General features: G+C 41.9%; 1 protein-coding gene across 3 annotated transcripts; it reads right to left on the reverse strand.

The window, feature by feature from the left end:
• Positions 1-648: 648 nt before the first annotated feature.
• LOC109471079 (metastasis-associated protein MTA1-like) lies at positions 649-12462 on the reverse strand. Of its 3 annotated transcripts, none has more exons than XM_019770275.1 (15): positions 12364-12462; positions 11969-12068; positions 11412-11600; positions 11013-11087; positions 10714-10772; positions 10246-10349; positions 8924-9040; positions 7489-7553; positions 6829-7057; positions 6501-6701; positions 5555-5731; positions 5247-5306; positions 4839-4915; positions 3782-3954; positions 649-3448 (listed from the first exon to the last, which is right to left on the reverse strand). In XM_019770275.1, exons 1-15 carry the CDS (start codon positions 12435-12437, stop codon positions 3313-3315), a joined length of 1836 nt encoding a protein of 611 aa, XP_019625834.1. In that variant the 5' UTR covers positions 12438-12462; the 3' UTR covers positions 649-3312. The 3 variants fall into 3 exon arrangements, with proteins under 3 accessions (XP_019625834.1, XP_019625833.1, XP_019625831.1); XM_019770274.1 differs by having other exon boundaries at positions 8912-9040; XM_019770272.1 differs by having other exon boundaries at positions 8885-9040.
• Positions 12463-12612: the final 150 nt, after the last annotated feature.

The raw sequence follows: 12612 nt of genomic DNA on the forward strand, positions 1-12612 counted from the left end.
TTATATCGAGACATATGGGGAGACAAAAATCCTAGCTCACCGTTTCTGTTAGTTACAAACTGCCTCCCTTTCCTGTATCCCAATATTTGACTCCAAGATCACCATGGCCGCGGTATGCCTAAATACCTCAACCGACGGCTAACAACCTTTTCCAACGCTCTGGACACATTGTCTATGCTTGTATGAATGGAAAAAACACTGTAACTCTGACGATTTTACCAGTTTTTAAGTTATTCATCGTTGGGCCATCGTTGATTTCAAGAACTACCCGAGTCATCCACCCATTTCTTGGCAGATGTACAAGGCATGCTGCTTATTGGCCTGAAACAACACCGAAGGCAGAAGTGCATAAGCACTCCCCTGCCCAAATGACGAGTTGGTACAGTTATATTTCATATTGGGTATGGTGCATCAGGAAGAAGTTTCCAGGATCGAGTTTGAGCTCTTTAGAAAAGGGGACTGCGACCCCAAGTGTAGCCGGGGTAGTGGGTACCATCCGGATTTTACTCTGCTACGCTAGAAAAAATACCAGAGCAAAATCCAGATGGTACCCAGGCTACCCCAAGTGGAGAAGTATTATTCTATATTATAGTGCAGCAGTTTAAAAAACATATCAATTCAACACAATAACTCATAGGAGGGAGTTCGTTGGATACTTCAAGTTATTTTATTGAACAGTCACGTTGTAATTTGCTACCAAAATGTCTGCATGACAAGTCAGCTACAGCAAGACGTGAGAATGTCAGTGATGACCAGCAGTTATGGGATTCTGTCCATCTGCATGCATCAGATAGGCATGACCTGTCAGTGAAATGTTTTTACTTTTTCATCAATGTCTTTTTTCTTCTTCTCATTTGACACATTAGCTTTGAAATGGGAAGACCAAAGCTTGGCAAAATATTGTACAGCACATCTCTTTAAAAGTTCAACAAACTTTCAGTAGATTTTTGCTGATCCCAGAATTCCATAACCACCTTCAAAGGAAAGTGCTTTCCTAGTCGGAAGACCCTGGCAAACATTGCATGAAGCTACCTGTATTATCACAGACCAAGTTGGACTTACTGGTGAGTGCCCTAAGCTAATTCATGTTACTGTAAAAACTGAGTGGCAAAGCACTGGTACTTTGTCATGAGCTCTCTTCTGATTCCAAATGTCTGCACCTGAGTCTGGAATCCAACTCATACCTGCGACAGTCAGAGACCTGTAGTCCATTCCTGACAACAAATGTCATTTCTGTTCCAACTCCCCTTGGCAAGGACAAACTGGAAGGTTACAAGCTGTCAAAAGTTGGAACCACAAACTTACAGATGACTTACAAGTCTTCCCCAAATCTCTGGATAAATGGCAACTACAGGTTTACCTGTTCTCTGTGCTGCAAAAGCTCATGAAAAGCTACAATAAGATCATGCAACTTACAAAAAGAGTGGCACCCCTCTGGGGCAGCCACAGGAGCAGCTTTCCTAGGATCTAACACAGAACAACAAATGGCAGGCACAATACAATTGGTCTCTCACTGCTTACAGTCCTCATATCCAGTTACTCTACTCCATGGTCTCAATAAATTAGATGCTATCAATTGCCTCCAAGAAGATAAAAACTGATGTGATACTGTCTATTTATATGCTTATTCCTAAATCATTGGAAAAATACAGAAGCTCTATAATTAGTGATGAATACGAGTACTAGCAACATATATCAAACAATGCCTAAACAAGCAATGTCCCAACTTATACTACAGCAAAGTTATGAAAATATGCACAGTTTCAGAGTGACATTCTTCATTATACAAATATGCAATCTCAGTGCCTGTTGTGTGAAAGGTATCATCTTGGGAAACAAGTACGTTCTGTAACACCCATCAACACAGAACTGAGAATGATCCGGGGAAAGCCCCTCATTTTTTTTGCTTCTTCCATAACACATATTTCTGATGGTCTTGATTCTGAAACTGAACGTTATCTGTTCATACATAAGCAAGTTCTAGGATATTACCAAATGTCTTCAAGCAACAAATTCTACCAGAGGCCTGGGGAGCAGCAAGATTTTCCTGCTATTTCTCAAGCACTGCATTTTTGTCATAGAAAACATGTTGCAAATGGATTTTCACTTACAGGAGTGTTAAAAGCTTATGGACCAATCTGACACATCCAGAAGTTGTAAGTTGTGAGGACATCCTTTGAGAAGGGAATGACTACAAGGATAACATACGACGCACTACATCAGGCAAAGCCAGTCGCTGTCATCTCTATAAAACGTCAGGTGTTGGAAAATACGTCTTGTACAAAGACTCATTGGTACTATTCACAGAAACAAGTTCATACATACAAAACTGCTTCACAATAGGAGCATCACAGGACCTACAATAGTTGGCAACAGCCAAACAATAACCTGATGACACGGGTGGACTAGAACAAAGAATAAATATACCATATTCAAAGAGTAGTTCTACATCTAGTATACAGACCCGTTCTATTCAGGTCTTACAGTGATACCACATCCCTCCAGTCATCTGTGTAAAAGTCGTGTTGTACTTTAGTCTGGAAGGCAGACCCTGTCGATGGCCAGAACATTAAACTCTACACTAGATCCCATCATTCACAGCAGGAAGGTACACACATGCCCCAGTATCTCCTGCACAGCCTCCACAAAAATGTACTTCTTTTACAGAGTGCTTTTATACATGCTATGTCCTTTGAGCGAAGTACATGTACATTCGCCACAGTCTAGAATGGAGACTGTGAGGGAGACTGAAGTGGGGGGAAAGTGACATCTGACACCCAAGTTAGGGTATCACCATTTTGTACTCATTCAATTCTCTACACCCTCATGTTTGGCCAAACAAACCCCAACCCTTTTTCCATCCACAGAGTGCTGACTTGGTTCTCCCACTATATTTGCTGTTGTACAAGAACAGTCACAGTATTCACAAAGAGGGGAATAAAAGTTCTAGAGTTCCATATGCCAGTAGGAAAGATTAGTGTGTACGTGTGTAACCGTGGCATATCAAACATCCTATACATCTGTTGACCACTACAAGTGAACATTTTCAAATTCAGCTCTTCATATTCAAACTTGATACTAACATCTTGGTAAAGCATGACCCAACACAGTTTATACTAGTTGATGGACCTGAATAAGATGAGTCTGTCACTTGACTTTGTTTTTGAAAGTTAGGGAATGGAGATGACTAGTACAAATGACTCTGCTTGAATTCTTCAAAATCCTGCTATGTGGCACCATGGCACTCCATAATATGCTTGGGTCCATACAGTACATCGATGAGAAATGTTAGTTATGGCTGGACCACTGAAGTTAGTCCTCAATAACGATGGGTTCTGGTTCACTGGGGACGGCAGCTGACTTGGGCTTGTTGGGGAGGTGAACCTTCCTGCAGGGGGATCGGGCAGCACGGCGCTGCTCAGCTGGAACCAGCTGCCGACGGAGCTTCCTGCACAGGAACACACACAGAGACAACTTTAATGACAAGAGGACAATCTTTGTGTATCAGTGTGTGTGTGGCCACCTGTTACAACAAACAAAGGGTTAGGTGTAACAGGTCGTTCGGTGTAACACGTCTAGCTGCCGCTGCGCTGCATTCCTGCGAAGCTGACGTGTTACACCTGAAGGGTGGTTATGCTGGCTATAGAGATACAGAAACTGAAGTACTTCAAGCCCAGAATATTAATGGCAGAGCACAGCACAGACTTACTGTCCCAGTCTCAGTAAATCTGTCCACAAAAGGCCACACATTAAGCACCAGAATAACTAGTGAACACCTCACCTGGTTTCCTCTGTGGCCACAAAGAAAACGTCATCAGGCGCATCAATCCAGTTGATGCGCCGTCTCTTGACGGGCCTGTTGATGGCCAGGGTCTTGGCGAACTGCCTGTTGCTGCCATTGTGATTGGTCATCCCTGGGACCCCAGGGGGTCTGGTGCCAGGGGCGTTCAGCACCTACAAGGCAACGGGATAGCTGGTCAAAAAATGGAATGCTTGTCGTTTGGGGCTTTGTTTCTTTTCAAATATAACTTGATAAGCTATTCTGTTAAAGTAACTACTCAAAAGTGACTATGAAGATTATTTGGCAGTTCTTCTGGTTTGGCACTTCTTCACTCTAAGATTGCCTCCCATAGTATTCAATGGTGATTACACTGATATATAGATAATACACAAGTGAACAGTAGTGTAGGAATGAATGGCATGGATGGGAAGATGCACAAGTAAAATAAGTTGTCAATAAAGCTGCCTTAGCTACATTTTCTTTCACCAAAATTTCAGTACATTGTAGTGCACATGTAGTTTCAATTGTGCTAATTGTCCATTTGCCTGAGAAAGTTAAACACTAAGCACTATAAAATTACATCTTCTCTGCTGATTATCTTTAATATGAACTTCCCATGACAGAATTTAAGACTTGAAACTGTTCATATTAAAAAAAAAAAAGAAGTGGGGTCCCTTGTTACAACATTATGTACGAACTCAAAGGCAGAATGCTTATTTGTATTCCCAATAGATGGCAACCATGCAGAACTGAGGCCCATGCAGGGGGGTGACCGGGAGGTGGGGAGATGAGATGGACCATGCAAGCCACTGCACTGTGGGTACAGGCGAGCACAACGACCACGCTCACAGTACCGGTACAGTGAGCTTACCCCACTCCCTGTCATCAGGTGTGGATTTACCCCATTCCCTGACATCAAGAGGGGGCTCCCAGAGTTCAGCAGGTTCACCCCACTCCCAGGTGTGAGGAGCGGAGGCCCCCCACTGCCAGGCGGCAGCAGGGGGTGAGGGCCGACCCCATCCCCAGGAAACAGGTGTGGGTTGTGAAGAGGCATCACCTGATTGGTGCGAGGGACGGCACTGTTACTGAACATCCCTGGTAACATGGCAGTCTGCCGTACGGCCGGCTGGTCGCCTACAAGGAGGGGGCAACATATGGCTGTGTAAAGCTACAAGGAAATCAGCAATGGGCAGGTGCATCCTCAAGAAACTAACACGACTTGTGTTAGCAGGATAACACGAACATGACAAAACTCAGAAAACTAGAAATCAACCTTTAGCTTGCAATATTTGCTCATTCAAAGGCCTACATTAGCAAACTGAATTTTGCTACTCACTGCGTTTTGACCACCATTCTTCTGCACCAAAAAAGCCACCATAGCTGTTAGAATCCAGCTAAACTCATTGTTCAGCTTAAGTCCCATATGTAAATTGCTAAGCTCTAAAACTTTTTTCACTGCACTTACCTTTCTTCATTGGCATGTCATTTGGGCCTCCCATAGGCAAGGACCTCTTGGCTGCAGGACCTGAAGGAAAATTCATCTTTATGAGGACATCTCCTTTAGATCTGTTTTACATGATTCTTGAAAGAATATGCTTGTCTCTATATCATGGCACAATCATTACTGTAGCATTAAGTAAACTCTGAACTTGCCAACTTTGCAGTTCTTCCAAAGTGAATATAAATTTGCAATTCTCCCAAAGCTAAAGTAAATCTTTGACCAGGATGATGCAGGGCATATCTTAAATTGCATCACAAAAAGTTCTCCCATACCATCCATCCCGTTCATCTGGTCGTAGGGGCGCTTCTTCATGATGGGGGGAGACACGTTGTTGAGGATGGTGGTGGGGTTGGAGGGGACACTCCCCGCCTTCTCATCACCACCTGTATGTCGCTCGGCGTTAGGTTTGGGTTCCCTGACAGGGTGGTCTGGGAACATGGACTTGTACTCTAATGGGAAACGTTAGAAAACACAAGACATGGTTCAAATGTGTTTGTGCTGAATGGTATGGTCAGTCATTCGACACCACTCACATGCACAAAAATCTACTAATCACTATTTGTACCCTTGGCCTCTCCAAAAAATGTTGAGAAACCAAGATTTGTTTACCCACCATAACCATAACCATATTTTGTACTAATAAAAACAAGGAAAAAATTGCTTTAGGTCAAACTGGAAAATACCCCTGTATGTGACTAACTGCTTTTCCCAACTGATCCTAAGACTAGAGCTGTGTACCGGTACGCAGTACCGATACTGTACCAGAAAAATTGATTAGGTACAGGTCCAAAATACCTAATCCCTCAGTACCGGTACTGTACCTAAACAATTTCACACCAATTTTATGCCTATTTGTGACCTCAAATGTGTAAATAGCGGGTTAACAATGGGTCCCTGTGTAAGGACAGTGTGTTCATGAAAGCAAAAACATCTTAATTTTGCCTATATTTTATCTGAGCATTCGCTAAAAACAAAGAATAAACCTTAACTATCAAGTTTATTTGTTTTTTTTGTTATTAAAGGAGTTCAGAAGAGCATATAAATTGGTCGAATTGTTCAGGTACAGGTTCAGGTCCGGACCTGTACCTAAACCTGTGTACCTGTACCTGTACCTGTACCTAAAATTTGTTTAGGTACACAGCTCTACCTAAGACCAGTTAAACTTTTACCAACAGCAACACACTGTCATTTCTACAATACAAACTTGAGTCAACCCACCCTTCCTATCAGTACAGCTTGCGATGGTTCGTGGCGGCTTGCCCAGTACCGGCTCTGGTGGGATGGAGCAGCCGTTCATCCATTCAGGGGAATCAGCCTCCACATCAATCCCAAGCTTCCCCAGGATTTTACTCAGGTCAGGCCGAGTGCGCTTCCGCTTCTTCAGGACCTTCTGTGGATCTTCCGGCATCCGGGTTTGGCCTGCAGACACGGGGGATGGTCTTCAGTCATTTCAGACACATGCAGTTAGGACTTTAAAAAACACAACATGTGGGATGCTGCCTCTGCACCTGAGGTTCGAAAATGGGTACAACTTGAGCAAACTTACATTCTATCTTGATAGAGGCAATATTGACAGGGTCGAAGGGCACCCTTGCTGCATGTCGAGGCTTGAGAATATCCTTGCACAGCCGGCGTGAGAGTCGTGTCAGGGGCGTTGCACAAAGGAAGAAGGCCTGTCTGGTCTTGACGGTGAACTTGGGACTGTTGGACTGTCGTATTGTTAGTCCATGGGCCGTGGCACAGTGACGGGCAAGGTGTGCCTTCAGCTTAAACTCCTACATTATTGTAAAAGGAAGCTAAGTCAGTTATGGCTGTGGAATGTGCTATGATACATAATCCAGGACATTCAGCGTAACAGTAATCTGAAATTTAATAACAAAATATGCATACCCATGAATACAAATGTCTTTTAGAAAACGTCTGTCACAATATAACATGCTGAATCTACCAATAACATTGTTTTCCTATCACATTAGAGCCAGGCTGATCAAAATATTGCTTTTAAAATATCTTTCATTCAACTTGATTGATTCAAGATAGTGATGAAATGCCTTGCTACATGTTGAGGTTGACTATCCAACTGGAACAATACCACGAGGAATAGACAACACATAACCTGTAAGTTACAGGTGCAGATTTCCTAACCCTTACAGATACTGTACTAGAGTCCATAATGTCATCAGCATTCCATAAAACAAAACATTACCTTGCCACAGTCCCTAATGGTACATCTAAAGGGTCTGTGCATGGGCATGTGGCCAGCCAGTCGCTCTGGAAACAAACAGTACACCAAAGATTAAGGCACAACAGCAGACGCAATCCCTACATGTGCAAATCTGTCCTCCTACCACAAGCAGGCAGCCATGCTTGGCAAGCTTGTCCCACTCACAGAACCACCACACTAAACTGTTCACATGCTGCTGGAGTAAAGGATGAAGATAGAATATCATACAGGTTAGAACCATCATGGCACAAGAAAGAGACCAGCTGTATGTCACTTTATGTGCAGCAAAAGAACTTTGATCAACCCAGCAGGCTGGTGCTCAACCAAAGCTGTTTAGCTACAAAAAGTTAAACAGTTTCCAGACAAACCTTGTCTATAGAAAACTTTCCCACAAATCCTACAAGGGTAGGTTGGCTCTATTTGAACAGTAGGGCTTGGCCGTCCTCCATCAGGTTTCAGAAATGGCAATGGTCAATCACATTGCCACTCTAACCATTGTACTGAGGCACAATGGTACTAATAATGGCTAGAGCATCTACTTTAACAAAATTACTTTATGTAATATATTGAATGCATTTCTTTGTGCAATATTTTCCCAAATACAGATGTAGATCTGTTCATATCATAATAATATGTATTTCTAGTTAAGTTGAACATGAGATTATCAGCATATCTATTATAGGAGGACGGATTGGTAAATGACAGAGATAGTAGTAGCCAAGTTCCATGGTAAAGAGACTTTCATTTTGAATGAAAGGATACCCTGGACTACCAGTGGGATTTGTCTTGCTGCATGTACAGTTTATAAGTAGGCTATGTGTCATCACTGACTACGATTGGTGACCTCTTTATAAAACACTTAAGCTCATCTATGCACCAACTCAATACTGGAATACTAATAAGGCAATTGGTTCATACAAAATTGTATGACACAAAAAATTTTCGGATCATTAAGCAAATGATAATGATTGAATAAGACTTGCAATGTTGATTCTGCATAAAGAAGACACAGGTGAAGGTGGATATTGAGACTGACAACACAATGTAAGATTAGGTAACACAAATGATTTGAAACTATAGCTCTCATGCAAATCCATGCTCGTTTGATGACAGCATGGCATGGAATAACATGAGAGCTATAGTGAATTTTTAGGACAAGGTGAACACTCATATGATTCACAATGTGAACACTTTTGATCTCAGTTAAATTCAACAACATGGACAACACACTACTTCTACAGCAAACACACACAAAGGGTACAAGCAAATGATTGGAGGTTTGAACCGACACTTGGCCACGACGACCCCACGACACCAGGGCATGGATGATGGAAGAACATGTGACGAAACACCTAGAAGTCAAGAAATTTGGACTAACCAAAATCATTTGCTCCCTCTGCCTCACCTAGCTTCTCACCTAGCCGGGTTGGCATCTTGAGGCCGCCCATCTTCTTCCAGTAGCTCCAGCAGACGGAGCAGAGACGGCATTGCATGTTGGGAGGTCCCCAGGAGTACCACTGGTGGGAGTTGGTGGCTGGGAAAGGGTGGGCAGGAACAGAGGTTGTGTTAACATGACATCCATTTCACCTTAAAGATATCTCTATGCAGTTAGCTGTGGTTGTAAGGTGAAAGATGCTAAGTCTCTGATTACAGTCAGCCCCAAAGCAGGCAGGTTCCTGATTGGTTGGTTTCAATGGTCTGGCCATTTGATGAGGAAAGGAAATTTGAATATCAGCATCTTATCACCCAAACTACAAAAGATAATAAAAGATGGATGAAATGTTGATGAAGGGTACGAAAAACCAATTTATGCGACTGCAGGAAAATGCTTGGACAGAAGTACATCCAGAAATTGCATTCATAATGTCTTGCTCCTTCACAATCTTTTCCATCAAAGAAAAGCACAGGTAATTACAATTAATCAAAGCAAGCAATAGACTATAAATGGTAAGATCTCCAGCCCATGCCCAGCAAATTATGTCAGCCAGTTGTTAACATTGTAATCTTCACAAGTACAAAGTTACTCATGAAATCATATCAAAACATCATCTAGGCTGAAGATTATCTATGACTGATATGCAGTCACATCATTGGCAATTTGCCCAGCACAAAAGAGTAAAAACACCATGCCTTACCGACTGAAAACTGACGTTATGTTATTCACCTTGCAGGCAAAGCATTTCCAAGTAAAGATGAATCATGTCTGACCATAGCCATTTATGGATAAAGTGTTGAGTTGTAGGCACCATGAGGCCATGAGTCAATGTGGCAAAACAGTATAAAGAGCCAGACAGCAGAGGGAAGACTCGCAGTTACAGGGGACTGTTAGCCTGCAACACAGCTCACAGTCCCCTTTCTGCCTCTACAAAAATAATATCAGTGGCACACACTTCTCCCTCCCTTATTGCCCAGCCATTTTGTAGAGCTGTTTTTACATGGCTTTTTCTCCCTCTGAGGAAAGTTGCTAAGTTGTACTAATATGATAGCTGGTAGCTCACATAGATTTAGCCACACATGTAAGGCATGACTGCCTTTTGACACCTAGCCTTGCAAATGCCCGGTGGCAGCTGGTAATTTAAAGCTATCTAGTAAGAATGCCCCTTTTGAATTGCGCTGTACATACACTACCAAAGTGTCTCCTTTAAACATGTATGTATGTAAGCAGGAAAGCAAAGTCATACATGTTTCTGAGGGAACAAGGACTACAAGACAAGAGTCAACAAGTCGAGACTTCCTCACCATAGCAGCCTTCACAGGCCCTGGTTGGTTTCTCTCCCTGTCCGTTCATGAGGGAGTTCGGTGTGCCAGGCTTGTTAGTGATCTGATTGGGGTTGGGCTTGTTGCTGAAAGTTGAATACAGTATCTTCAGAGTGGTAGTTACAGTGACATTCAAGTTATACAACTTGGATATCCAACAATGTCAACAGCCTATCATAATCAAAACATACTGTACAGGGGAAAACTTTATATCTTGTCATTTATCATAAATTATTTCACTACAAGAAAGCCATTTTACCTTTAGTGATATGTTAATATAGTTTCACTTGGCAGATTACAGAAAGGATAAGAGGACACAGTGTATTGGCAATATTCATTGTGCTACAGCTACCTCTACCCTACATGTAACAGGATTAGAAGTCAATAATAGCACACTTAACTTGTTATACCTTGAAGTTTGATTCAAGACATCATCAAATTGATACTCACTAGTTGGGAATGTAGACTTGCTTCAGTTTGCTCTCAGCTTCAGCAGCCTTCAAACGTTTCTAAGAGGAAAGCCAAAATTTTATTACTGGAGATACCTCATGGTTTCATGTTCCTATCTTATCAACTCCCAGAAAGATTAACAATACTGAAAAAAATCAAGTTGTCCTCAATACAGAACCATATTGATGAGGAATATCATGGGGTCTAAAATTCTTCAACAGATTCTTCAACAGAAATCAAAACAAAATGACAAATTAGAAAAGTATCAAAAATCAGAAAAGTATCAAAAGCAGCATTACCTGTTGCACATATCGGTCTGTGGTTTTCCACATGTAATAGTACTCTATAATACTGTTAAGTGACTTCCATGGTAGCTGAAAGGGAGAAGATAAGCGTTAGCTATACTGTTGCCTTCTGTTACAATCCACAGTGCAAACCCAACACATGGAATTGAGGACAATAAATGAAACGACAGAATAACATTAACTCCTGGCTATTAACACACATGTACAGCTGCAAAGCCAGTTAAGAATGCAACTATTTTACAATATTAGTGTGCATATGCAATTTCATAAAGCCTCTCACAATTAAGCTGCGCATAATAAAGCCACTCACAAGAATTGTTTTAGAAAATAGTAGTTTTGATATCTTCCTAAAATAATCACAAACATTGTTTTACAGCAAGAAATGTAACATACGAAGTCTTGTCTTATGTCGTTGAAATCTTTTCCATATTTTTCTAGTGCCTCCTCGAACAAGTTGGCTTCTGAGGCTGACCACTCCTCCATCTCATCTCGACACAGCACAGGGCCGCCCTGGGGCACCAGGCTGGTGATGGCTTTTGTGGCGTCGTACTGGGTTTTGTGAAGAGTGTTCATTGCGTGGAACTAGGAGGAAAAGAAACAAGCAGATAAAACCTTTGTACTAGCTAAGCAACAATACATGATTGTTGGTTCATGTCGTAGCATGGAAGCAAAACACCTCAAGTGATGTTTGTTACAAATATCTAGCAACAAGCCAGGTCAACTTTAATTTTCAGCATTTTTATAAAGTGCAATGACTTGAAAAGTTTTAACTTCACAATGATCTTATAACATATCCAAGGCTTTATAACTTAACCAAAACTTGAACCTGGTTGTTTTCTCAATTCGTATAAAAAATAGTGGTAAAAAATAAGACGTGCAAATACAGAAATGTAGCTATAGGACTAATGCAGTCACTTTTGTTTCCTACTTATGTAAGACAATGTCCTCACCAGTGTAATGTCCCTGGAGGCTGCTGCAGCACTCATGTGGAGGCTGGGCTGCCGAACTGAGCTGCTGCAGTCCAGCGCACGGGCAAATGTTCCAACAGACCTAACCACAAACACTGCTGTTAACTGACTGCCATAGAGGATGGCTCCGAACAAGGAATCCTTTTATCTGTTACATTGATGGTACCTACATACCATATGACTGCCATTGTTACTCAGATGTCAAAACAACACTTAATGTGTCCTGTTCAAAGGTCTACAAAGACTGATTACTCTTACCATTGTGGCCAAAATTGCAGAGTGACCAATTCCACTGACCATTAACATTTCTTGAGTATTACCTCTACAAACCAGCAGAATCAGATATAACAGCACAGCATATGTGTGTCCAGTCTCACCTTGCTATGACCATAAACTGGTCGATCTGTCTGTCCTCCAGCGGGTTCTCAGGGTCCCAAATCTTGCTCTCCATCTTGGCCAATTCTCGGCCGTCACTTTGATCTAGACCAGGAAAATAGTACAGGTTATCATTTTAACATAATGAGAGGTGATATCAGATTCATTTGAGCCAAAAACTTCTCACAATCCCTGTAAGAAATTTTATCCAAGCCAAAAGTTAGCAATAACACATACATGTACTTGCAACT

The sequence above is a fragment of the Branchiostoma belcheri genome, unplaced genomic scaffold (genome assembly GCF_001625305.1).
Source record: "Branchiostoma belcheri isolate BF01 breed outbred unplaced genomic scaffold, Haploidv18h27 scaffold24, whole genome shotgun sequence".
NCBI lineage: Eukaryota > Metazoa > Chordata > Leptocardii > Amphioxiformes > Branchiostomatidae > Branchiostoma > Branchiostoma belcheri.